The sequence below is a fragment of the Nicotiana sylvestris genome, chromosome 12, assembly GCF_000393655.2.
Source record: "Nicotiana sylvestris chromosome 12, ASM39365v2, whole genome shotgun sequence".
In the NCBI taxonomy this organism is placed as follows: Eukaryota; Viridiplantae; Streptophyta; class Magnoliopsida; order Solanales; family Solanaceae; genus Nicotiana; species Nicotiana sylvestris.
In genome coordinates, this window is record NC_091068.1 from 152,250,594 (window position 1) to 152,275,621 (window position 25,028).

The 25,028-nt window shown below is 37.3% G+C and overlaps 3 protein-coding genes across 4 annotated transcripts; 2 read left to right on the top strand and 1 right to left on the bottom strand.

Annotated features, from left to right (window-relative positions):
- The first annotated feature begins 3,753 nt into the window (after positions 1-3,753).
- On the top strand, positions 3,754-4,281 carry LOC138883953 (tropomyosin-like). The gene has a single exon (XM_070164679.1). It carries the CDS (start codon positions 3,754-3,756, stop codon positions 4,279-4,281), a length of 528 nt encoding a protein of 175 aa, XP_070020780.1.
- Positions 4,282-8,781: 4,500 nt separating this feature from the next.
- On the top strand, positions 8,782-12,713 carry LOC104247351 (uncharacterized). Its single transcript, XM_009803341.2, has 7 exons — positions 8,782-8,934; positions 10,137-10,285; positions 10,390-10,447; positions 11,105-11,173; positions 11,252-11,347; positions 11,647-11,736; positions 12,314-12,713. The coding sequence occupies exons 2-7, from the start codon at positions 10,137-10,139 to the stop codon at positions 12,383-12,385; spliced, it is 534 nt and encodes a 177-aa protein (XP_009801643.1). The 5' UTR covers positions 8,782-8,934; the 3' UTR covers positions 12,386-12,713.
- A 4,724-nt stretch (positions 12,714-17,437) lies between these two features.
- LOC104247350 (vacuolar-sorting receptor 1) lies at positions 17,438-24,685 on the bottom strand. 2 transcript variants are annotated; one of them, XM_009803338.2, is made up of 12 exons: positions 24,006-24,685; positions 22,324-23,016; positions 21,206-21,294; positions 21,019-21,088; positions 20,851-20,934; positions 20,398-20,474; positions 20,212-20,293; positions 20,025-20,107; positions 19,629-19,695; positions 18,847-18,975; positions 18,542-18,654; positions 17,438-17,997 (listed from the first exon to the last, which is right to left on the bottom strand). In XM_009803338.2, the coding sequence occupies exons 1-12, from the start codon at positions 24,298-24,300 to the stop codon at positions 17,899-17,901; spliced, it is 1,881 nt and encodes a 626-aa protein (XP_009801640.1). In that variant the 5' UTR covers positions 24,301-24,685; the 3' UTR covers positions 17,438-17,898. The 2 variants fall into 2 exon arrangements, with proteins under 2 accessions (XP_009801640.1, XP_009801642.1); XM_009803340.2 differs by having other exon boundaries at positions 18,542-18,648; positions 24,006-24,684.
- Between the last annotated feature and the right edge of the window lie 343 nt (positions 24,686-25,028).

Below are 25,028 nucleotides of genomic sequence, written 5' to 3' on the forward strand. Positions count from 1 at the left end.
CTTCTGAGTGACCGGATTTACTGGTGTTACTCTTCTCAATTTTTTTTATGTCGTTTTAGCGATTTGTTTCTTAAGTAATGACACTGCTTGCAAAAAATCCTGCGTACGCCACTGCCCTCGGGGCTAAGGTTTGAGCTGCCAACCAACTCTTCGTCTGCGAGCAATAAATGGGTCTAGAGAACCGAACTGTCTCGCACTTTTAATAACCTTCGTGTCGAGAGCAACTTCCTCAAATATCAACGTAGGGAGCCGCGAGGAGAGGACTTCCAGAGCTCGATCTACGGCTGCGTGGATTATTATCCTTATGCCATGTACACCCTTAGTCGTTTGGTACGCGGAATAAGGTGGGATAAAGTGTGGTACTAAATTTACGGGATAATTTTATACCACAAACCAAACATAATATTGTTTACCCTTAAAAATGGATAACAATTGAATTTATACGCGATTTTAAGGATATGTGGACAAATTCAATACAAGTGATTAATGACGTAAGATAAGCAAATAAAGAATAGAACAAACTACCAAACCTAGAGATGATAGTGCGCTCGTGCTCGGTTAAAGTCTTAACAAGAAGCTCGCTTTTGGTTCCGAACCAATGCTTATGAAGAACTTATGAACCAAAATAATAACTTTTAGAAGCAAAAAAAAAAGATATATATTGCCTTGGCATGCGTGCTACAGTGTCGCTATTGAATAGTCAGCTTCCTCTTTATATAGCAGAGGAGTTTTACCTTAAGTATAATTCTAAGAAAGATAAAAATCTTCCTTTTTGCTAATCACTAATCTGCTGCTGATACGAGCCGAGATTCATGCCATGATATCCGGTTGGACACGGATATCACGACCCTTTGTTAATCATGCGCGGTCATTTGGTAATGTTCTCCGAGGTCTTGGAACTCGAACCAAACCCGGGTGGCGTGTTCTTGATGGCTCCGAAGGCAGGTGTTTTGCTCGGGCCTTGATACGAGAGGCTCCTGGCTTCGATTCTGCTTCCTTGTAGTTATGTCCTTGCTTCGTTTGCCTAACCGGAAAATTGAGCTGCTCATTAGCCCCAATTTTACCCGTATACAATTGTCCCCTCATTTCTTAGAGAGTAGGATTGTCGAAATGATGGGTAACGATAGATGTTCTCCGGCTCCTTCCTCCGTACATTATGATGAAGAAGTCGAAATGTCCTATCAGTCGCGTCATTCTGACTTCGAACACGTGTCAATCATCGATTGATTGCCTCTGAATGCGAAACGTCACCTTCTTCCCTATAAAAGCGTCCATCCCCTATTCCTTTCCCACTTTCCGAACAAGTTTCTGCCTCCGAATTTCTTAGCTATTATCAACCTTCTTCAAACCTTCATATCTTCATCATTGATCATCAGTTTCTCATAGTTGTTCTTAGGTTTTATCCAGATTTCCTTCAAATCTTCATACTCTGTTCTTCATCCTTCCAACTTGTTTTTTCAAATCTTTGTATTCTTTCTTTAAATTTTCAAATTTCTCCAGGTAATAATGGCTAAAACATCTAAATCTATTCCTCAACAAGTTGCCGCTTCATCTTCCCAACCGACCGCCGATACTGAGGTGGCTACTCCTAAAGTAGTTGCCCTTGAAATGGTTGTTCCCGAGGTGGCTACCGACGAACCGGCCCCTAAGCCTCCCTTAAAAATGTTTAATCCCGAGGGATGCTCGATTGCAGACGACTTAAGGTCAAGAAGCCCTCACGCAAACTGGACTAGGGTGAAGGAGCATCAAGGTACATATGCTCCTTGACCGAAGGCGTCCTTCCCATAGTCCGAAAGGACTATAATTGGGAAGATAAGGATGTAGTAGTCTCCGGGCCTAAGGATGCCATTACTACCCATGTGGAGGAGTACTTAAGTGTTTACACTTACCCCTTTACACTGGGCCCGGTAGACCCGATTGTTTTGGATTTTTGCAAGAGGTACGAGGTGTGCCTAGGGAAAATCCACCTTTCTCTATGGAGGATCGTGATCCTCCTCTGTTACTTTGTGAATAAGATCGAGTCTCGTCAGTTCACCATTGATCATCTATACAGCCCCCAAATTTTCCCGGGGGGGGGGGGGGGCTAATCAAGCCTACTCACTGGGCAAGCAAGGCCCCTTTTTCGAGCATTGATGAAGACCAGGAACGGGGATAGCAGGGATGCTTCATATGGGTGAAGACCGAAGACTTGATCCCTCCCAAGTTCATGCCATTCCCTGAGAAATGGAATGCATCTCGTAACTGCAGTCTCTCCTTAAGCGTCAATTTTTTCTTCATTTTCTTTCTTCGCATTCATACTTGTGGTTATGCAGCCGTTTCCCGTGTTCCAAATGTGATCCCTTGGCTAAAGGAGTAGATCGAGGGCATCTGCACACAGATGACGTACTTCGAGCGCGGATGGTGCAAGCTTTTGAAAGGCTGATGGGAGGCCCGTTCTCATGGTAAAGTCTTTCTATGAATAGTTAACACCATTCTCTAACTTTCATCATTCTCATTTTTCTTCCCCTTTTTTGTAGGTTTGCCTAAGACCACCGAACTTAGGCCTTTAAAAGGGGATGAGGACGTGTCCTTGTCTATTGATCCCTCAATTACGAGACATCCCGGGGTTGTCGTAGGGGAAAAGAAGAAGAAGAAGAAGAAAAGAAGGGCTTCGGGCTCCCCGAGCCCCTTGGTGAAGCCAAAGAAAAGAGTGACTCATAAGCCCAAGAAGAGGTCCATTTCTTGGGTACTGGATTCTGATTCACTTCTTCGGCTCAGGGACAAGTCCGAAGAAGATGACATTTTTATTGCCCAGAGATCGACCCCTCTTAGGGAGAAGGCGGCATCCGAGGGGGAGATTTGTGAGGCCGAACTCCCTCAGACTCACGAGATTGATGTGGAGACGAGGGATGAAACCCCTCGGGATGCCGGCTTTGCTCCGAAGGAAGTGCCCGATGTAATAGAAATTATGGGGACACCCTCTTACACGAGTCCATGCTCGAGGAGGCCCAAGTAGGAAAGGAGAAGTCCAATGAAGGGGTCCATGGCGCGTGCGATCTCCTTCATTCCTTTTTTGATGGTATGGACCCGTCCACTTTGGAAGATTTTTTCGGGCTCAACGACCTAGAACATTTGAAGAAGAACACATTCTTGGAAGCCTGCGGGCCGAGTTCGAGCTTGAAATTGATCAATAGGTTCCCGCTCCGAGTGTGGACCTCGATCGCAAGAGATCGATTATTCTTACCTTCCCGAAGGATGCCTGGGTTCTGTATGCTCCCGTGGGGATATCCAGCTACCTCCGATGCCTGGTGACCGAGGAAGACCCGGCAAAAATGAACGAGGTGAATGTGTCGTGCCTTTTAAATAAGGCACAACAGGCGCTAAACTGGGTAAGGCATCATTACGCCCTTTTTGAATTTTACTTAGGTTTTGATATCTCTTACGTCTTTCATTATTTCGCAGGCCTTGGTACTTCACTATGAGATCTTTCTCTGGTATCGGGTCAGGGTAAATCAACTCGAGGTCAAGGAGCAGGCCCCAAAAAAGGACATGTACGAGCTCCTTAGCGAGCAACAAGATGAGGCCATCAAGGATCTCTAGGGCGAGCTAGACAAAGCTTAGAAAGAAGATTCGGCCCTGAGGCGGGAGCATGACGACCTGGTCGAAAAGATAAAGGTTTTTGAAGTTAGGAACGAGGAATTATTCATGGCTACTAACGATCAAACCTCATAGGTCCAGCAGAAGATCGACCTGATCGGCCAACTCCGCGTTGAAATGAACAAGGTCCAATCCATGGCCGATGGTTGGAAGAGCAAAATGGACCGGGTGTCTTCGGAGAAGGAAATCACCCAGGCAAAGCTGACATCGGTAGAGGTTCAACTTTGGGTAGCGAAGGAGGAAGCCGACAAGCGATCCCAACTAAATAATGAACTCCGAGCAGAACTGAGCTCGGAACGGGACGCCCTTGGTAAGGAATATGAGGCAATAAAGTCCAAGTTGGACACGACTTCAGCCGATGTCGAAGAGATGGTGGCCCAGTATAAGGCCGATGTCGAAGCAGCTGAGGCCTGCTTAAAGACCAATGCTGAATATATAAGGCGGCTATCCCGAAGGGAGACCCTCAAAGAGATCCATGCTCGAGGCTTCGACCTGTTGTCCGAGATAGAGGAGGCTAAGAAGCTTGAGGTTGAGGCAAAGAAACTTTCTGAGACCGAGGGTGCAGAGGACTCTGAAGGTTCCGAGGAATCCGAAGGCTCTAACGATTCTGGTGCCGAATCAGGCCCCGATGAAGATCAGGCATGAATGTCTTAGATTGTTTTTTGTTATTGTGTTGTGTATATATTTTTATTTATTTTGAGGCCATTTTTGTTGGGCCTTTGTAAAGACATTCCGGAATATATAAAATTTCCCTTTTTGGCAATTTCGAGTCTCTACGTTTTTAGTATCTTTTCATAATTTCTATTCTTGCAAATATTTCTAATGCCTTAGCATAGAATCAAATGTAGTAATAAGTTGTTTGTTTTTTGAAGGTCCGAATAGAGCCTGACCTCAATACAATTTTTATTTGCTCGAAGCATTGATAACTCGGAGTGACCGAAAGTTTTCCTAAGATGCTTAAGTGATTTTAGACGATGCTTTTGCCGAGAGTAAACTTTTGACAGGTTTTGAATTTTTATTGAAGACCTTATGTTTTGATTACGGGCTCCGGACGTCTCCGAACTATTTCTTAGGGTGGCCATAGCCTTTTAAGTTTAGTCACTACCTAATAGGTTTTGTGCCTCCAGGATTTTGTAGCCCGAGTTGCCCGAACTAATTTCGGACAACAGTTTCCGAGTGGGGGTAGCTCTTGGGCTCGATAGTCCCCGAATAGGGATAGCCCTTAGGTTCGGATAGGGGTAGCCCTTGGGATCGATAGTCCCTGAATAGGGATATCCTTAGGCTTAGGTAGGGGTAGCCCTTGGGCTTGATAGTTCCTGAATAGGGATAGCCCTTAGGCTCGATAATTTGAAAGGCAAAAATATGTAATAACAAGGTTGGAACTTTCTTTCATTTCTGTGTGTAAAGTACATGATCGAAAGTGTGTAAAAACTTGTATTATGGATAAGGTGGCCTACGCGGGCAAGGTTTATCCCTTACAATAAATCCTAACTACGGGGCCTAAGTTGTTCAAGTATGAAGTTTCCTTCTTTCCTTGCTAAGAAGTCTAACCCGAGGGTGATGGCCCACAATATTCGAGGTCGATCTTGAGAGGAATCAGATACTGTTGATGCAACCATTGACTCTGATTTAAAACCGATCTTCGAATCTAAGTTAACACGATTTACTGTTGCCTCGTTAAAAACCTTGTCAGAAAATGCATTTGGGACAAAATCGGTTCAAGGGAAACAGAGTGCAACGCGTGCTTTCAGACTTAATAGTTGCATTCTCCTCTGGCAGTTACCTGCAAGTATCGATCTGATTTATAATATTATAAAAGTTAAATGGGATCGTACCTTAGCAGTAGTATTGTTTTAAGTACATCATGTTCCAATTGTTTGGTAATGGTGCATCGTTTTCCGTTTAGAGTTTGTACGAGCCCTTGCCGGTAATTCTGACGACCCGATATAGTCCTTCCCAATTCGGTTCCAACTTTCCCTTGTTCGGGTTTTGTGTATGCTGTGTTACCTTTCTTAACACCAAGTCCCCGATCTTCAAGTGTCGGAGGTTAGCTCTTCGGTTGTAATATCTTTCTATCTGCTATTTCTGGGCAGCCAACTGGACTAGGGCAGACTCTCGTCTTTCATCCAATAGTTCCAGGTTCGTACTCATGGCCTCACTGTTTGATTCTTTGGTCGTATATCGGAACCTGAGGCTCGGCTCTCCCACTTTGCCCAGTTTTAGTGCTTCGGCACCGTAGACCTATGAAAATGGGGTGACCTCGGTACTAGATTTCAAAGTTGTATGGTACGCCTACAAGACTTGGGGCAGAATTTCCTTTTATTTCCCTTTGGCATCGGTCAACCTCTTTTTAATTTTGTGGTCTTCGAAAAACTTGTTTACCTTGCTGCCGATGAATTGCTTCCCATTATCACACACGATCTCGGTAGGCGTCCTGAACCGGCATATTATGTGGCCCCAAATGAAGACAATGACTTCTTTTCCCGGACTTTCTTGAACGCTTGAGCTTCAACCCTTTTAGAGAAATAATCGGTCATAAATAGTATGAATTGCTCTTTACCAGGTGCCGACATCAGGGGACCGACAATATCCATTCTCCATTTCATGAACGGACATGGGGACAAGACCGAATGAAGTAGTTTTTCGGGTAGATTGATCATCAGTGCGTGTCTTTGGCAGCCGTCACATCTTCGTACAAAGTCCTTTGCATCTTTATCCATGTCGATCCAGTAATAGCCGGCGCTGATTATTTTACAAACCAAAGATTCTGCCCCCGAATGGTTTCCGCAGGTGCCTTCATAAGCTTCTCTCAAGACGTATTCAGTATTTCTCGCCCCTCAGCATATGGCGAGTAGGCTGTCAAATGTTCTTCTAAATAGAGTACCTTACAGGCTGAACCGGGTTGCCTTCGTGCGTAAAGTTCTCAATTCTTTAGGATCCGAGGGTCACTTCCCAATCTTCAAATAGTCTGTGTATTTGTTTCTCCAATCCCAAGTTAAACGTGTTAAGTTTATTTCGGCATGGCCTTCCTCCACTACCGATTTCATGAGTTGTACGATCGTTCCTGACCTAAAATTATCATCATCAACCGATGACCCCAACTAGCCTCGCTATTTTGATATCCGGGTATGTGCTATAGGGTCCACTCCTAGAACTGATGCATTGTTGCCTGAAATTTGTATAAATACCTTCACATTCGTTCCCCATTTATTTCGAACGTCCCATTAACTTGATTTACCACAAAGAGGGAGTCGCACTTGGCTTCGACCACCTCATCCATAAGGTTTCTAGCCAATTCGAGACCTGCATTCATGGCCTCACACTCAGCCTCATTGTTAGTCAATTTCACAGTTCTAATAGACCGCCTAACTACATTACCCGTAGGCAGCTTCAACACGATGCCGAGTTCGTACCCTTTTGCTTTCGAGGCACCGTTCGTAAAGAGGGTCCAGACCCCCGAGGAAGTCCCCGAGGTTAACAACAATTCCTTTTCGACTTTGGGTATTAAGGCCAGCATAAAGTCAGCCACGAAGTTTGCTAAAATTTGTGATTTGATAGCAATTCAGGGTCGATATTCGAAATCGCACCCGCTAATTTTTATAACCCATTTGGCTAACCGTCCAGAGAGCTCGGGTTTGTGAATTATGTTCCTTAGGCATTCCTTTTACCCAAGCCTTTCATTTTCCAAAGATTTAACAGAGTTGGTTTATACATGCAGTATAGTGTACAATTAACTCTCTTCCATAATTTTCTTTTCTTTTCTTTTCCTTTTTATATTTAAGTTGACATATTGGTCAAAATGCCTATACCCCTCTCCTCTATGTTCCACCTTGGTTCCCTTTGGTTGTTATTCTTTACGATTGTTTATTCAGTGTATTATATTAGTTGAGCTAATGTTAATCATATGAAGGAAAATAGTGCCGAGAAAAGCTAAATGAATCATTGATCACCCACTCTTTTCATCTAAACATTATGTGCATTTAGCTTCCGAATGCTTCGTATGTAAAGAGTATATTGAATGTCTGCTTGCCTGCTTGTTTTTGCCATAGTGGCCAGATTCAGCATAAACATTCAAGTGAGCAGATTGAGAGTTTGACATTCTTAAGTTGACCTGAAATTAAAATCTCAACGAACAAGTGTAAAAAGAGAGTATGTTATGAAAATTTGTATTAAATTACCACTATTATCCTTAGCCACTCGGTGGGCGCCAAACAACTGTTTACCCTTAAAAATGGGTAACAATACGCGGTTTTAAGGATATATAGACTAATTCAATACAGGTGATTAATAACGTAAGATAAGCAAATACAGAACAGAACAAACTACTAAACCCCGTGATGATAGTGAGCCCGGGCTCGGTTAAAGGCTTAACAAGAAGCTCGCCTTTGGTTTCGAACCAATGCTTATGAAGAACTTATGAACCAAAACAACAACTTTTAGAAACAGAGAAAAATAAATATATATTGCCTTGGTATGCGTGCTACAGTGTCGCTATTGAATAATCAGCTTCCCCTTTGTATAGTAAGGGAATTTTACCCTAAGTACAATTCTAAGAAAGGTAAAAATCTTCCTTTTTGCTAATCACTGATCTGCTACTGATACGGGCCGAGATTCACGCCGTGATATCCGGTTGGACGCGGATATCACGACCCTTTGTTAATCGTGTCGTATGGTAATGTTCTCCGAGGTCTTGGATCTCGAACCGGACATGGGGACGTGCTCTTGATGGCTCCAGGGCAGGTGTTTTGCTCGGGCCATGATACGAAAGGCTTCTGGCTTCGATTCCGCTTCCTTGCAGTCATGTCTTTGCTTCGTTTGCGTAACTGGGAAATCGGGGTGCTCACTAGCCCCGGTTTTACGCATATACAAGTATAAACTTTGTCCCAAACTTAATCTTGGATATCACACCTTATCCCATTAAATTTGGAATTATTTTATCTCACCTCCTAGTTGGGATAAAATTAGGGATTATAATCTTAGGACTATAATTCCGGGATAATTTTGGTTCGCGTACCAAACGACTCCGACATTGTTTTAGAAAAAAGTCTTACATTTAACCCCCAAAAAAGTCTTTTTTAAAATTAATTTTTTTTATTATTAAACAACAAATCCTAATCAATGTTTAATTAGTTTTTCAGTCTTTACTATTGTCTCTACGAAGAAACAACAGAAAAACCCTTTCCTCAAAATCACCAGTTTGCCACTGCTCGAAGCTCTTCGGCAGACCGCGAGTCCAACCGACCAATCTCCACCTCCACGTCGACTCTCTCCGTGTCTCCGTCGCCGTCGCCGGAAAAGGTCTTCTTCTTACTCCTTTTTTATGTTAGCAATTGGTAAATATATTTCAATTTCGTAGCTTCGTAGTTTCATGACACCAATATCCATATAGGATTTCTCAGTTTCTCCCCTTATATTTTTGATTTAAGGTTGATGAAGTATCTCAATTTATTCCCTTTTCTTCCTCCAATCGAGTTTAAGGGCCGTTTGATTTTGTACTTAAATGGCTGTTGTGTATCAGCGTAGCACATTTGCTCATCAATGTAAGTATGAAGAGTGGGTTGAGACCTTATTTTCGGCCACTACTACACTTATTCAGTCTCTATTCCTTGTTTCCCATACTTCTTTTTTTTTTTCTCTCATTTTCCGCGACTGCTGATTTTTTTCCTGGACTTGGGTGAATTTGAAACTGAGGTCTTGGGACAACTTTTGATTCGTGTGGATAAGCTTTGAAAATAGAGTTTTGGGACAAGTTTTGATCCTTTGCACAATAAAATGTATCCTATGTAATTTAAGGTCAAAGGCTATATTTTAACTAAACAATTAAAAAAGATTGATATTGGCTGTATGCTGCCTCTTTCAGCTCATCTGAATACTTTAATGACGAAGAACGTGATGTTGGATGTGGAAAGTGAGTGTCTTTTTATTTGTTGAGCCAAAGAGAAGTCCCGCCCGTTGAATATGTATTGATTTTTGGGATGTGGTAAAGTAGGACAACTTACACACTTTAAACCATCTGAATGGATGTTCTTTTGAATTTTACCAAAGATGACAACTTCTTTGTGTTTAGGCCTGTAACTGTTTATTCCCTATAGATTTTAAAACCAAAAGCTCGTCAAGGATAATTGTACTGCCGGTGTTTATATTTGTGCAATGTGCTCTGATTATTTTTCATTAATTTGTGGATATGTATTGAAAATGAGTACTTTTTGCTCGATCTTTTTATCGTGGCATGATTACTTTTGGTTGCTATCACAGTAGAATTGTAAGCGCACTGCGTTTATATCCTGGATTCTCTCCTTTTTGTGAGTGCCTTTGATCTGTTTATGGGTAAGTTGATAAGGTTATCCTTCAAGAGAAAAAAATTCCCAAGTGAAGGTGTTAAAATCTTGCCATGCTAACTGGTTCTGGTTTGATGCATCATACCTCCAATAGGAAACAAAATTTCTTTGAATTTGAAGTAAGTGTTTCACAAATTAGCTGATTGGTTGGTTCTATGGCAGATGAAGTACATGAAGCCATACAACTTATTTCAAGAATTGCTCAAGTCAAATACACTTGCAAGTAGTCGTTTTCTTGGATTGGATGTGGGCGATAAGTATGTTGGTCTTGCTGTTTCGGATTCAACCAATAAAGTTGCATCACCTCTCGCGTAATGTAGCTTCTCTGAAACTTCTAAAATTCTGGTCACGTCATGCTCAGTTTTATGACAGCATTGTGTTAGAAAAAAATGACATTAATGTTGGGTACATGCAGTGTTCTCGTCCGCAAGAAAACAAATATCGACTTGATGGCCAAAGATTTCCAGAGTCTGGTAAGGTTAACCATCTTGCAAGATTATACTTTACATGTCCTAAGTTAAATTTGCTTTTGATTTGCCTAAAAATGGATTGTTAAATGATGGCTTAATAATAATGAGAGACTTGCAACGAAATCCCCAGCTGTATATGAACATAAGAATAATACACGTTTTGCCATGTAGACTGATGTGACTATATTGTTACTTAATAGGTTCCTCAGATTCTTTTGTAAACTTATCATAATATTATATGGTTAACTTACTATATCTAGCAATTTGGTTCATTAAGTGGTTAAAGTGTTTTGTTGCTTGCCTTCTGCCACTTTAACCTAATTCAAAGACCCAAATCGATTAGTCAATCTACACGCACAGTTACATATAAAAGATTCTATTTTCTTAATAATTGTTTTGCAGAAGTCCATTTGTTATGAACCCAGCTCTCTTCCATTCAGCTTCTCTCTTTTCTCCACCTTTGACCATCACGGTACTACAAAGAAACCTAAACTCTGTGAGTTCTAAGTTACTTGGATGTACATTGTACATTCATCATATTTGGATGACAGTAAAACTTGCTTTCGATAATAATAGTGAATAATGTACTTCTGCAAAATGCAAAATTTCATCCTCCCTTCTCCCTTCAAATAACTCTTATTTTTCCTTTTTTGTCTGCAGGTTTCTGAACTTTCCTTGGGGGCCTTTGTTTTCGGCTATCCGTTTGATAGACAGAAGATGAGTCGAGATGTATGTTTTCACTTTGATAATGATTAGGTCTGCTCTATTAGCGCGGTTTGAAATCAACATTTTTTTGTTCTTTATCAGGCTGTGCAAGTTAAGTTTCTCATTGACGACCTTTGTCGGACGGGGGAACTTAGAGGTGTAAAGTACACATTTTGGGATGAATGTTTCACATCTAAGGTATATGATCTTAACTTTTTAAGATCATGTCTTATTATCAAGACAGTATCGCACAATTCTTCTTTTTGAAAGGTTGTGACTAGTTTACGTTTTACTCTTCCACCAAAATAATGTTAGTTGATGGACTTATGGACGATAACTGAGCTTAAATCTTCGTTTGTTATTTTAATGTTAACTTATAGTTGCATGTAAAAGAAGGATTTAGGCCTACCACAGTATGACACTTTAAATAACTATAAGCAAGCTTTTGCTTTCAAATTCGAAATGACCAACAATTATATGTTCTGTTTTGCTTTCAGAATGTTGAACTGTTACTACAACCTTTAAAGTTGCACCCAGCACAGACGAAGACGATGTTAGACAAATTTGCTGCAGTCGGAATACTTCAGGTAATAAAAGATCTTACCCCATCTGTATAGTTCCGTTTCAACACTTAGACAAGTTCATAGTTTACTTCACTGAAGAAGTATGTTCCTTTGCAACACTTAGACAAGTTCCTTCTTACTCGGATAACTTCTGGCTGAAATTGTCGAAAAAAACTTTTGCCTCATTAGAGAAAATTAGTATTGTTTGTACAAAAATAAATTTATCTTGTAATTCATAGCTGTAATAGTCTCCGCTTATTTTCAACTAAGATTAGATTTTATTTTATTTTCATATTTATTTAAGTAACTAGAGTAACTGAGGCAGATCTTTGTCCATAATTGTTTAGCTCCTTTTGTTTTTGGTGTTTCTTCTTTGGGGCAGTCAAATTGTTAGGCTAGCATTTACATCTAATAAAGAGTTCATTAGTTCAAACTAGAGTTGCAATATATTTTTCACGATTCGATAAAGTCTTAGCGTCCCTTTTCAGTTAGATTCATTTCAGGATTAGCTTTGCCCCTTCTCTGGGGAAAAAAGAGCATAATTTGGTGTTAGTGAAGACTTTGCATGTTGTAATACAACAATTGTGATGGTTTGTGGCAGGGGTACTTGGACTTTGTTAACAGGAAACATGCCTCGACGCCTGATAAAAACTCTTCTGAGGATGGTTCCTAATACAACCTACATCTGATTACATTAATTCCTTCAAAAGATGGATGTGTAACATTGTACTTATATATACTAACATTGAAATAATGAGTTGTAGGTTAGTGTATTTTGTTAAATATTTATCCTGTGTATAAATTGTGACACTGTATTCAAGAGCAAGACTGTAATTGTATGGACCACAGCGTGTGGTTCTTTGTTGAGAGAATCTCTTGACATCTTAACCACATTTAAGGTTCTTAGTAATTAAGTAATAACTCGTGTAAAACTTTAATTAGATTAGATAATTACTTTTGTTGATGGACAGATGAGCACCAAATTCATTGGCATTGACTTATTTAAATGTTTTTCAACATTGAAAATTTTTGACAATATTTGCTACACGTGTTATCTAGTATCTATTGGTAGTTTATAACGGAACTGAGTTAATTCTGAATTATCTTCGTTATAAGTAAACTTTCATTGAAGTGTAATACCGAATCATCCTTGTATTCTAGATTAGAGAAAGCACATCTTTAAAGACCTGATGTGCTGTGTATAACATGATATATAGACGTGAAGAAACGTTATGTTGCTAATTCTTTAATATATTTTTTTATAAAAAAATTGTATAAAATACCCAGTACTTTTTAATACTAATATCACACGTTTGACATGGCTACTCTTGAAATATTGATGAACCATAGGATAAGGAAGTTGTTAAAATGGTCTTCACTAATATATTAAGTGGTAGATGAAAATTTATTTCATTGCCTGGAGCTGTAAATCGCTTGTATTAATACAGCACAATAGCAATCAATCAGTACAATAAAGCTATTTGAACGAAAAAAGACATTATATTTTGGAATTCAATCTTGATCAATGGTGTGGCATAGGAGTCTAAATACCAATTATTAGTAGGATTATCCCAACTTTTCATCGCGAAAATAATGTGTTTTTCAGCTTATGAGCAGGTTTTGTATTACCCATTCAGAGTTTGTCTAGCCATTGACTACCATAATATAAACTTTTTTGCAATCTCTTCATCGAAATTGAGTGTAACTGGGAAAAAAAAAATTAAAACTCCAATATAGAAATGCCACATTTCTTTGTTTTGACTCCTTGATCAGCTTTAATGTTTTACCAAGCAGACAAGCAGTCATGGTGCTTGATCTAAATAACCTTGAAGTTGAGCTCTATAATATAGTTTATTTTGCGGACAGAATGTTTACTTTTAAATATTTTTTAGTTGATTGTATTAGTATAATTACTTCCAGCATAAAAAATAAAAAATAAAAATCACCATATAAGGAGCGGAGGATCTTTCAGAAACAGCTTTTCTACCTTCATAAGGTAAGGGTAATGCCTGAGTACACTAGGGGTGTCAATGGTTTGGTCGGTTATTTTATAAAATTTACACCACACCAATTTTTCGATTATTCTATTATGTATAACCAAAGTTAGACTTTTCAAAACCGTCCCAGTCATGTCGATTTCTCTTCGGTATAGGTACGGTTCAGTTAATTTTCGGTATTTTATTAAAAGTCATGTAAAACTCACCGTTGTTACAGCCATCTATTTCGTATTTCGTATTCTGTATTTCATATTTCATATCTCTTATACTGCTGTTATTTTATTATGCATTTTTATGGTACTAATATATCGGCTCCTGTTGCTTTTTGAGCCGAGGGTCTCCTGGAAACAACCTCTCTACCCTTCGGGGTAGGGGTAAGGTCTGCGTACATATTACCCTCCCCAGACCCCACTTGTGGGATTATACTGGGTCGTTATTGTTGTTGTTGTTGTTGTTGTTGTTGTTGTTGTCATGTAAAACTCACTAGTAGAAGTAGAATGTAATAACAGACGTACTTTTATAGGACTTAACAAAATTCTCTAGACATTTTTACTGTTCAAAGGATAATGAATTAAGAAAACGTGAAAGATGGCTAGAGTTAGATCTATCAACTATTCTACAATAGCATAAAAGAAACTAAGCAAAAACAAAAAAATATAATCACACGTGTGAAAAGATATTAACCAAGCTGGGACTCAAGAATAAAGTCTATGGAAGATTAAATATTCAAAAAAAAATCATGTATACATTGCAATTCAAAAAATCATGTATTCATGTATATATTGTAGTTTCACTGGAAGATCAAATATTCAAAAAAAAAAAAAAATCTAAATCATACGAAAGGAAATATGTTCAGTATATTATAGTTTACTACTCATAATCACTAGAATATCTTGTGTCTTGCTAGTGAATATACTGAAAATAATTTAATTTCAATAGGAGTACCATAATAGATTTGGGATTAGGATTTTGATTTTTAATTACTTGTCAGCTTATAACTGTTTTTACGATTCCAAGGCCAAGGAAAAATTTAGCACTTTACTATTTTTAAACTTAATATATATATATATATATATATATATATATATATATATATATATATATATATATATATATATATATATATATATATATATATATATATATATATATATTCATATACAAATTTATTCGGTACAGTTCGGTATTTTTCGGTTTATTTTCATAAAATTAAAAACCTACCCTAGTTATCGGTACGGTTATAGATTTATATAAAAACCTTCGGCTTTATTAAAAGAAATTTAAAAATCAATTCGGTACAATACGGTTCGATCGGTTTAGTCGGTTTTTGAATAGGGAAATTTTCGTTCCTATACCATATAGAAAACTATATTACCAAATATGTTCATAGTTTGCATATTACCCTTCATGCTAATAGTATTTCTACAAAATATAGACAATGCATTAAATAAGGAATCATTGTAGTTGTAGGATTCCTTATTTTGGCGCGCTAAAACTGAGGAATTAAATATTCTTTCAGATCTTCCACAACACAAATCACGCACATTCATAATTATCGTCGGCTTCGTTTCAAATTTTCCATACTCTGTTTTTGCGATACACTCTGTATGTGAATCTGCGTGATACACTCTGTTTTATGTGAATTTGTCGAACAACGCAATTATGTCGAATAACACCGAAGATTTGTATACACTCTGTTTTATGCGAATTTGCAGAAGATTTGCGTATTTCGACATAATCAAGCACATTCATAATTGCGTTTTTTGCAGAAGAGAGCAGCAATTCCACCATTGACATCTATTAAAAAGCTTTGAATTCAAATTTGAATTTTCAAAAATCATTATTTGTTTGTATTGGGTGTTGTTGAAAATAATTGGGAATATGGTTTGGAGTTTATATCTCAATTTTGAGGAGTTAATTATAAAAAATTTGTAGATAAATTGTAGAAAAATTGTAGACTGTTGTTTATTTATTTTTCTTTTATTCATTTACCTATTGTATAAAATTTGAACAACATTGTATAAAAATTGTATTTAAGTGGATGATTTAGTACTGTTTTGGACAAAAATATATATCAAAAATGTGAAACATACATTTCAGGGGAATCATGTCGAGTCCAAATATGTACCCAGTTTGTAGATATTTTATAGATAAATTGTAGATTATTTGTATTCTGATTGTAGATGCTTTATTTTCTTTTTTCACAAATAAAAAACTACTAAAACTTCTACAAATCTTCTGCGAAAACGCAGTTATGTCAAAAATCCCAATTATACTATAACTGAATGGGAATTGGGATATTAAAATTCAATGTACCCAGTTTGTAGATATTTTGTCGATAAATTATAGATTATTTGTATTATGTCGAAAATCCCGATTATGCTACAATTTCTATGATTCTCCTATATGTTCTTGTTATTCCTTACGAAACTGTTATGCTAAATATGGAATCCAAAAAAACATGATGAATGGATAGATCTTCCTAAGAAATTTTGTAGATAATTTGTAGAAACATTGAAATTCTGTATTTTCATATTAATTTTTCAAATGATATGTAGTTTTGTTGTAGATTAAATGTAGAAAATAAGCCATTGTGAGTCTTATTTGACTCATTCCTCATATTCAACTTATTCTACAAATTCACGCCTCTTTAAATACAATACAACTATACTTTCTTGAATTTAAAGGTATAGCAATATATATAACTTAAAAAACATCTTCTCCTCTGCACAAGTTAGCTCCAAAACAGACGAAGTGGAATAACAAGCTCCCATCAAAACTTTTAACACAAAAACACAAAGCTCAAAAATAAATAAACAACAGTCTACAATTTTTCTACAATTTATCTACAATTTCTGCAATATAATGTATGTCATGTCGTCCTCTTCTTCGAGTTTCAATCTGAAATTCAGCCAAAATCAAGTCTAATCTTCACCAAAACCCCTCAAAATTGAGATATAAACTCCAAACCATATTCCCAATTATTTACAACAAGACCTAATCCAAACAAATAATGATTTTTGAAAACTCAAATTAGAATTCAAAGCTTCAAAGCTTTTTAATGGCTGTCAATGGTGGAATTGCTGCTCTCTTTTCCTTTCCTCTTATATTATTGAAATTTGGGATTACGAGATAGAGAGAGACGTAGAGAGAATTCTCAATTCTTTGCAATAACATCCAATCCAAACAAACAATGTCTTTTGAAAACCCAAATTTGAATTCAAAGCCTTGACTATGGAAGAAATAATGGGATTTTGATACAGAAATCGTGGGTGTGGAAAGAGAACGTGGGTGAAGGTGTGGGAAGTGGAGAGAGAAACGTGGGGGAAGTGGTATTAGAAGGAATATACAGTACCATTAAATTATGAGTGTAATTAATACCCTTAAAAACCACTAATGGTATATAATTGGTAATTAGATATACTAAGTGTAATTATATCAAACCTTAAACATTAATTTTCTATATGGCATAGGAATATAAAAATTCCTTTTGAATATCCATTGACACCCCTAACGTACACAATACTCTCCCCAGACTTGTGAAATTTCACCAAGTTTATTGTTGTTGTAGCACATAGGAAAAAAGTGATCTCCATTAACTATTGCAACGTTTCAATACGGTATTAAGTTATGTGAAAATTGATGTCTTATTTTATGCGAGATAGAATATAAATCAAGAATACATATATCAGAAATATGAGAATTACTATTTAAAAACAAGAACGGCCTTAAAGTAAATAATCCCTGCATATCATTTCATTATTAATCATCACATAATAATTTCTGCATTTTTACTCACCAAACAATAACCCCTTCATTATTATTCACCGCATAACATGTAAACCTAATCCCCCGTTAAAGCGGCAAATTATCAGGGAAAGTCGTCATTTTCCCTCTAAAGTGGCATAAATTTTGTTCCTAAAAAATTTCACCCTTCATTAAGCTTGTGTCCAAAGTGAAAGACCATTGTGCATACCCCACTACAGAAAATTTCCCCTATCATAATTGGGAGTTTATGTGTATTGTTAGGATGGAACATATACATAAATAGGACCTCACCAACAGTGAGAGTTGCAGTAGAATGACACAAGCACAAAAGAACCGCATGCCAACTGAAAAAAAGAGCTGATCGCGACATCACTTGATGTTACACTCTACCCGCGCAATCATTCTTCAGTGACGACTATTATCAGACATTTCCGTGGGAAACATGATTAGGCACCTCTCCTTGATTATCCAAAGGCATATACTGCGCCATGATGGCGCGGATCTCTGAATCCATGTATCTCTGCATATGAATAGGTTTTCTGGTTACATACACTTGGAAAGAACATAACATGAACCAGAAGCCTAGAACACAGATAAAACTGCACTTAAGGCAATGGCCACATATTTCTGCATAAACTGATTTGATGATTAAAATTCCAGGGGAGGCAGAAAAAAGGGAAAAAGAACACTTGATCAACAACTGATGAACATGCCACGGATATGGCTGTTGCAGCGCACAGAGTAAGACCCGAATGAACATGTAATGACTTTTCCAGTGTGAAATAAATATGTCACGACATTTCTAAGTTGTTTGTCATATTGGGCTCCAAAAGAAGTTAATCTTGGTTTTATCTGGTGGAATCCTGTTCCTTAGATTTCTTCTCAGAAACTCTCAAGGTGGACAATTATTCAAAGAGAGCATTATAGGTGGATACATGTACACTCCGGTAAACTAACTCTGGGTTAGCACTAGATTTCCAACTTTTGACACTGTTCTGTATCCCAAACCCAAAGGTCATTGTTGACCAAAAATGATGAATTAAGAACAAATTAACATGACATACCCGGATCCTATACTTGTACACAGCATATGCTCCAACTCCTGCAGCTGCCAAACCCAAGATGATAACCCAAACAAGGCCCCAGCTAAATTCTGTTTTAACATCCTTGCCTGCATCTTTTTTCAAAAAAAGTTAAGAGATCAAACTATATCGGATTTTGAAACCACAGTAGCTCAAAGCTGTTCGTGAAATTCTGTTACAGATAAAGAAGCTAATTTAGCATCACAACCATCATATTATAAAACATTTAACTAGCTTCATCCATCGTTAAAAACATATTTCCATCAATATAAAAACTTCAAACTCACTTATACACGTGTCATGTTCGTGCATGTACAACAAATTGCTGTTGCAACTGCAGTCATAACCACCCCATGTATTCTTGCATTTGCACTCTGGGCACTGACATGCTAGCCTTTCTTTGCATTCATCAATATCTGCAAAAGAGCAAAAAGATAAAAACTCGGATCTCATCAAAATATTAGCCATATCGGTACTCCCTCTGTCCCATTTTATGTAAACCGTTTGATTGGGCATAGAGCTTAAGAAAATTAAAGAAGCCTTTTAACATGTAAACAAATATATGCAGATTATCAAATTATCCTTTTAATTGAGTAATGGTGAGAGTTCCAAATCTTTTAATTTTCTCTATCCCAATCAAGAATGAATGTTTATATCACGTGGTCCCAACAAGTCATGTCCTTAAGGGTAAAATGAGAATATAAAACTTCTAACAATTTCAAAAAAAGAGATGGGTGTCATTTTTTTCGAGACAGACGAAAAAGGAAAGCGTGTCACATAAGATGCTACAGAGGAGTACTAAATAAAAAGCAAGACTATTCCTACCTTTACATCTCTATGGGCATATACAGGATAATGTTTTTCTAGGATGGAAAATTAGATGACGGTTCTACAGAGAAAAAGGAAGTGGAAAACTTTTTGTTGCAATCAAAGAGAACGGAGATCTAAATCCTCAAGTAGATGAGAGTTAAGAAGATTCTAACAACTGACAACCCCGATTTATTCCACAAATGCTAACAGCAGCAAATTTCAAAAAAAAGATATATAATGAATAATAGATTCTCTGTACCTTCACAACTATTCACTCCATCTCCTTTGAATCCTGGTGGACATTTACAACCCTTTGTGTGGTCATCCTAACAAGATAAGGAAAAACGTTTAGTTTCCCGGTTCACAGAATGAAATTGAGACACAAGGAAACTCGTCTAAAGAATAACTCATGTAAAACCAGTAAAGTTAGAACCTGTAAGAGCCAAAAAAGAAGGGGGCAATTCAAAGATGAAAAATTATTTTTCTAGCATCAATTCTCTAATAAAATTAAGAAACAAGAACATTTCATATTCCAATCCGCTGCTTCAGTAAAACCAGAAGATAGGAAGGGGGTAAGCAACCCTCATAAAAGAAGGGGAATGCCGAAGAGTAAAGTTCAAGAGGTAGGTAATTATGCTTGAATGCAGCCTCTTACTATGCAAGCAGAAAATGTCCTGCCGTCCTTGGTTCCCTTCCAACAACCTCCATTATTTATTCCACAGCGTAATGCTCCAGATGCTGTCAAACCAAAAGCGCAAAAGATTAAGCCTCTGAGGACAATGCTCATGCGTCTGAGCAGTGTATTTATATGACCAAGATTTTGAACATAGATTCTTATATACCTTCACATTGAGTATAACCATCACCAACAAATTTTACTCCCTGAACCATTGGGCATTCACATACTTTCCCACGGAAAGTATCCTGCAGCATAAGTTAAATTCACGGCATAGGAAATTAGCTAGCACTAAATTAGATGGAAAGATGCAAAATTATTCTATCATATCAACTGAAAAATGACTGAATACCCGGCATGCAGTAATGTTAGCAGCCTTGTCCTGCCAGCACCCACCATTTGACTCTAAGCACTCATTTGTTTGTATGTCTGAGAAGTGTAAAACAACTTGTGAATACCACCTTACTGGAGACCATAGAGATTATGTACCAGCTCGTCGTGAAGGCTATATCGACCAAAGTAATTGTTTACCAAGCAATAATAGCTAAGTTTTGTGTATCAGCAAAATTATTAGTTGGAATATGTCGGATAAGCTAGGGCCAGATCTGCAAGAATCAGTCGTGTGCTTTTGGAGGTGGAAATGCAGAAAAATGACTCGACTTTTGAAATTTCTTTTTTAAAAAAAGAACAAGTGTGATTCCACAATTTATAAAAATGATTAAATGCATAAAAAAGTATGCAAGCACGACTATTGGTGCAATTATAATGTCTTCAAAGCAAAAAGAGAGGATTAAAAGGAAATGACCATCGGTTAAACAAATTGCAGGCTCTGTTGTCTCCTCAAAACCGGAACAAATAGCCTTGAGAACTGCTCCCTTGTCCAGCTTGCCTATAAAGATGATAACACTAAAAAATGAAAATCTCTTTTATTTAGACAAGATACACCTTCTCACTTATATTCTATGAGTCATACCTCTGTACTGTCTGTTGTTAATCACAAGAGTTGGCAAGATAGTCACATCTCCACGGGAGTCCTTGCCAATCTGAAAGTAGTAACGCCAAAGTAAAAATTCAATTCAAAAAAATCCATCAGAAACAATACGGTCGAGGAGGTTAAAAATAGAGCTTTCCTATCATTTGTTTTTTTCCCCGACACATACCTGCGCTTCTTGTTCAGCCTTTAGAACAGGGTTGTCAACATCTGCTTCATGATCTCCAACGCATTTATCTATCTGTTTTACATCAAAGCCTATTGCAGGGGGGGGGGGGGGGGAAGGTTAACAGTTAGACAAAATCTCAAATTTACAAAGAAGAAGGAAATTAATTAGCGCAGAACCATATTAACTGAAAACACAAATTATAAAACAATACAAGGCATAATCCTTTCAGCTTTCAAAAAAAAAAGGTGGACTGACATTTTTGACAAATAATCCTGTGCTATCAGGAAGTCAGAATATTCTTGAGCTAATACTCAGGCTATTGTTATCTTCAGAATATTAAGTGTACCATCAAAACCAAGACTAAAATGGGGATTCTGAAGAGGACTTTTGCGTAATAGAATACTAATAGTAACTAAGTGCTTGAGGCTTAGACGAAGTTTTTTTTATCAGCAAGCAAGAAAATTATTCATCAACATCATAGCATCACAGAGGAGAGAGAATATGTTCAGTTACAAAAATATCCTCTTTTGTTTTCTACAGAAAATTTCCTCTTAATCCTGTAGAAAACTGAGGAAATCATATATTGTAATTTGTATGTATATCATATACATTTGAAGTTATACCAACAAAACTCTGTAACTCGGAGCCAGTGAGAGCAATATTAATCAAGTAACAAATATATTGTTTAGCAAAAATTGATTTTCTCTTAAAGTATCAATCGGTGTTAAGCTTAATTTTGCATCTTCAACCAAAGGGAGAGATAGTTTCAACTAGGTGTATGTTGATTTCAGCTCAAACAAGATGATAACCGAGCAGGCGAGCCTAGTATTCAGCTTTATCTCACTCCGGCTAATTAGTGCAACAAAATTAGCATCAGAAAGTTATGCCTACAACAAAGTTCTCACTGCTCATGGAAAAGGATATGAAGATAGAAATACTACCAAAATATAGTAACAGCAGTAACTAACCATCACCATTACATTACAAAAGAAAGAGCAACACAAATTGCAGTTGGTAAATTGAACTATTAACGTTAAATGTACATCTATACTGGCAATAATGTGTATGAGCTGAACATTCAACAGCAGAAACACTAAAGAGAAGGAACTCCAACTTACCAAGTGATTTGACTACTTGATCTGCACACTCTTTCGTGTACTTCTTCTCTTTCATTGGACACCGGATTGCAAAGTCAGTAACATAGTCCCACCACAACCAGGGCTTGCCACTTTCATTGGCAACCTTGTAAAAGCAAGCTTGGCGCAAATTTTGCAAAACAACATCCTTTCCATCATAACCTTTGCTGAAGTCTTGCTCAGGATCCGGAGCACAGTATCTTCCATGGTTGATGCACTGAGACTTGCATTGCTTGCTCAAAATAAATGCCTCAGGACAATACCACGTTATGTAATGGGGAGTGAACTGCGTATATCCCTTCTGCTCGAGTATCTGGGCGGCGCCTTTGAAGTTTTTGACAAACTCTCTCTGGCTCTCACACTTAGGGCCACACTCATCGTTACTGTTTGTCCAAAACTCGTACTCAACTCTTTCATCGGGATGTGGAAGCGCCTCTCGCCAATCAAGGTTTATGTTAACCATCTCCCCTTTAGACAGTTGCTTCTTAATGCTATCCCCAAGAGATTGACTAATTAGAGCTGAAGGAATAGTTATATTTTGCAGATAATTCGCCTGCGCGTCCTCTTCCTCGGGAGTGTCCATGGTAATCAAAGGTTCACTGCGATCATCGGCAACAAGAATAGCAGCAGCTCCAGCCTTTTGAGCATTCCAAGCCTTTAGTGTGAAATAGCAGTCTGCCGAGCAGCAGTATACACAGACCAAAAAAGGTAAAGGAGACACATATTAGATGCGTACATAGTTTAACAAGCTCTACGTTGGTCATCCACCACTAATTATCCAATCTTAAATGCTTGATAATGGAGGTGGAGAATTCATTCAGGTTGGAACGTTGAACATATACAACATAGATTAATAAGAAAATCCAGCTAAATACAAAACGCAAACATAGAAAAAATTCCTCATGTTCACCGGAAGAGCCAAATACAAGTGCATGCTTATTAGAAAGACTACAAAACAGCGCCCAACTTCAAAAGGTATCACCGATGTAGAAAAAAAGCTTCTTTTTCTTTTCTAGTTCTCTTTGATTGGTTTGGCTTTATAAGAATGCCGTTACTGCATTCTTGAAATATTTGAAGATTGATAACAGAGAGCAAAAACTTATTGAGGTATATTAACAGGCTAGAAAATCCAATATTAAGGAAATCTAAACTAGAGAATCCCTAATTGCCTCAAACGACAGTTCAGCATGGAAACGACAAGGGCCTGAAGAATTAACTTAAATAGCTGTCCACCCAACTGTTTAAACTAAAAATAGCCGGCAAATATATAATACATGTATAATTCATGTGTAACATGTGTATAATCGGTTGGCTAGAAAAAAGTAAACATTGAATCTGGCCAGCTATTTGTGTAAAGATCCCTACAGTAAAATGGATACAAAAGATGCATATAGCCCCCTGAGGCAAAGTTGATTGACATAAACAAGCCTGAAATCAGATTACATAAGTTATCAAGAAAAACAAAATCAAGATAATCTATATAATCCTAAGCGCCTAAATATATAAAATGCACCCATAGAGAGGCTGGTTCCGAAAGACTCTCGGCTTAAGAAAAATGCACCCAACAATAATCAGAAAAATAATTTCTGACAAGTGAATCAGTACCAAAAATATTAAAGTAAAAATTTCCAATTAGAAGGGGCAGAAAAGTCAGAAACTTTTACCTCCACGATCAACAAGAACAAAGACAGGCATGCTACCAGCCTTAGATTTAAATGAAATATCAGCACTTTCAAAGCTCTTACAAGACTTTTGATTAGCTTTAGGGTACACAACATTACCAACCAATGTTCCTCCATATTGTGGGACCCCAAAATTCCCAATTGCACACTCATACACATCTTTGATTGAGTCTGGTGAAGTTACTCTCAAGCTATTCTTTTCAACCACAAATCTACCATAACTACACCCAATTACAAGACACCAAACACACACTAAAAACCCTAGCTTTTTCTTCATCTTGGACGAAAATAACAATGACCCAGATGAACAAAAGTCAAAATTAACACCTAGAAACTGTCAAAATTAGATCTTTACAGCAAATTGAGAACACCCAAATCATGTATTTGGTGATCTAAGGAAAAAAAGAATCACCTTTATTGACCTAGGTAGAGAATTTATTGATAGAGTGGAGAAAATGGAAAAGAAGAAAACAAAAAAGAGTGGAAAAGTTCAGAATGAAACGTGTAAACTGTGTTGAAGAAAGGAAATGTTTATTCGAGTCCCGACACGAATTATCAGGTTGATAGCTTCATATTCTCTTCGCTGAGTTCTGGAATTTTTATTCTCTTTCTTTTTTTCGTTAATTTCCAGAAAGTTTTTTGGTTTGTACAAGAAAGGGCCGACTGATTCTAGTCGTTGAGTAGATCTAAATAGCTACTTTATTAATGTCCTAATCAAAGATTTGGACTTTTTCTTCTCAACTTTTTTATGATTATTATTGGAAAAATATGTACTCTATTACCCATTGCGTGTTATCTTTTTGTTTTAAGTAATGTGGTAAAGTCTAAGGAAATAAATGTAGTCATAAGGGATTGTTACTCATATCCAACATTTACTCTTTTTAGTTGGTATATATCCATTATACACAGTTATATATATATATATATATATATATATATATATATATATATATATATATATATATATATATATGCCGAACTATTTTTAGTTTAAAAGATTAGGTG

Bases quoted from the DNA above. Each gene is read 5' to 3' on its own strand.
- LOC138883953 (XM_070164679.1), top strand. From the start codon at position 3,754: ATGAACAAGGTCCAATCCATGGCCGATGGTTGGAAGAGCAAAATGGAC.
- LOC104247351 (XM_009803341.2), top strand. From the start codon at position 10,137: ATGAAGTACATGAAGCCATACAACTTATTTCAAGAATTGCTCAAGTCA. The intron at 10,286-10,389 runs GTAATGTAGCTT...GGGTACATGCAG, and splicing joins AAAGTTGCATCACCTCTCGC to TGTTCTCGTCCGCAAGAAAA. The intron at 11,737-12,313 runs GTAATAAAAGAT...GGTTTGTGGCAG, and splicing joins CTGCAGTCGGAATACTTCAG to GGGTACTTGGACTTTGTTAA.
- LOC104247350 (XM_009803338.2), bottom strand. From the start codon at position 24,300: ATGAAGAAAAAGCTAGGGTTTTTAGTGTGTGTTTGGTGTCTTGTAATT. The intron at 23,017-24,005 runs GTAAAAGTTTCT...GCTGCTCGGCAG, and splicing joins TGTTCTTGTTGATCGTGGAG to ACTGCTATTTCACACTAAAG. The intron at 18,655-18,846 runs GTGAGTTTGAAG...TTTTGAAAAAAG, and splicing joins CGAACATGACACGTGTATAA to ATGCAGGCAAGGATGTTAAA.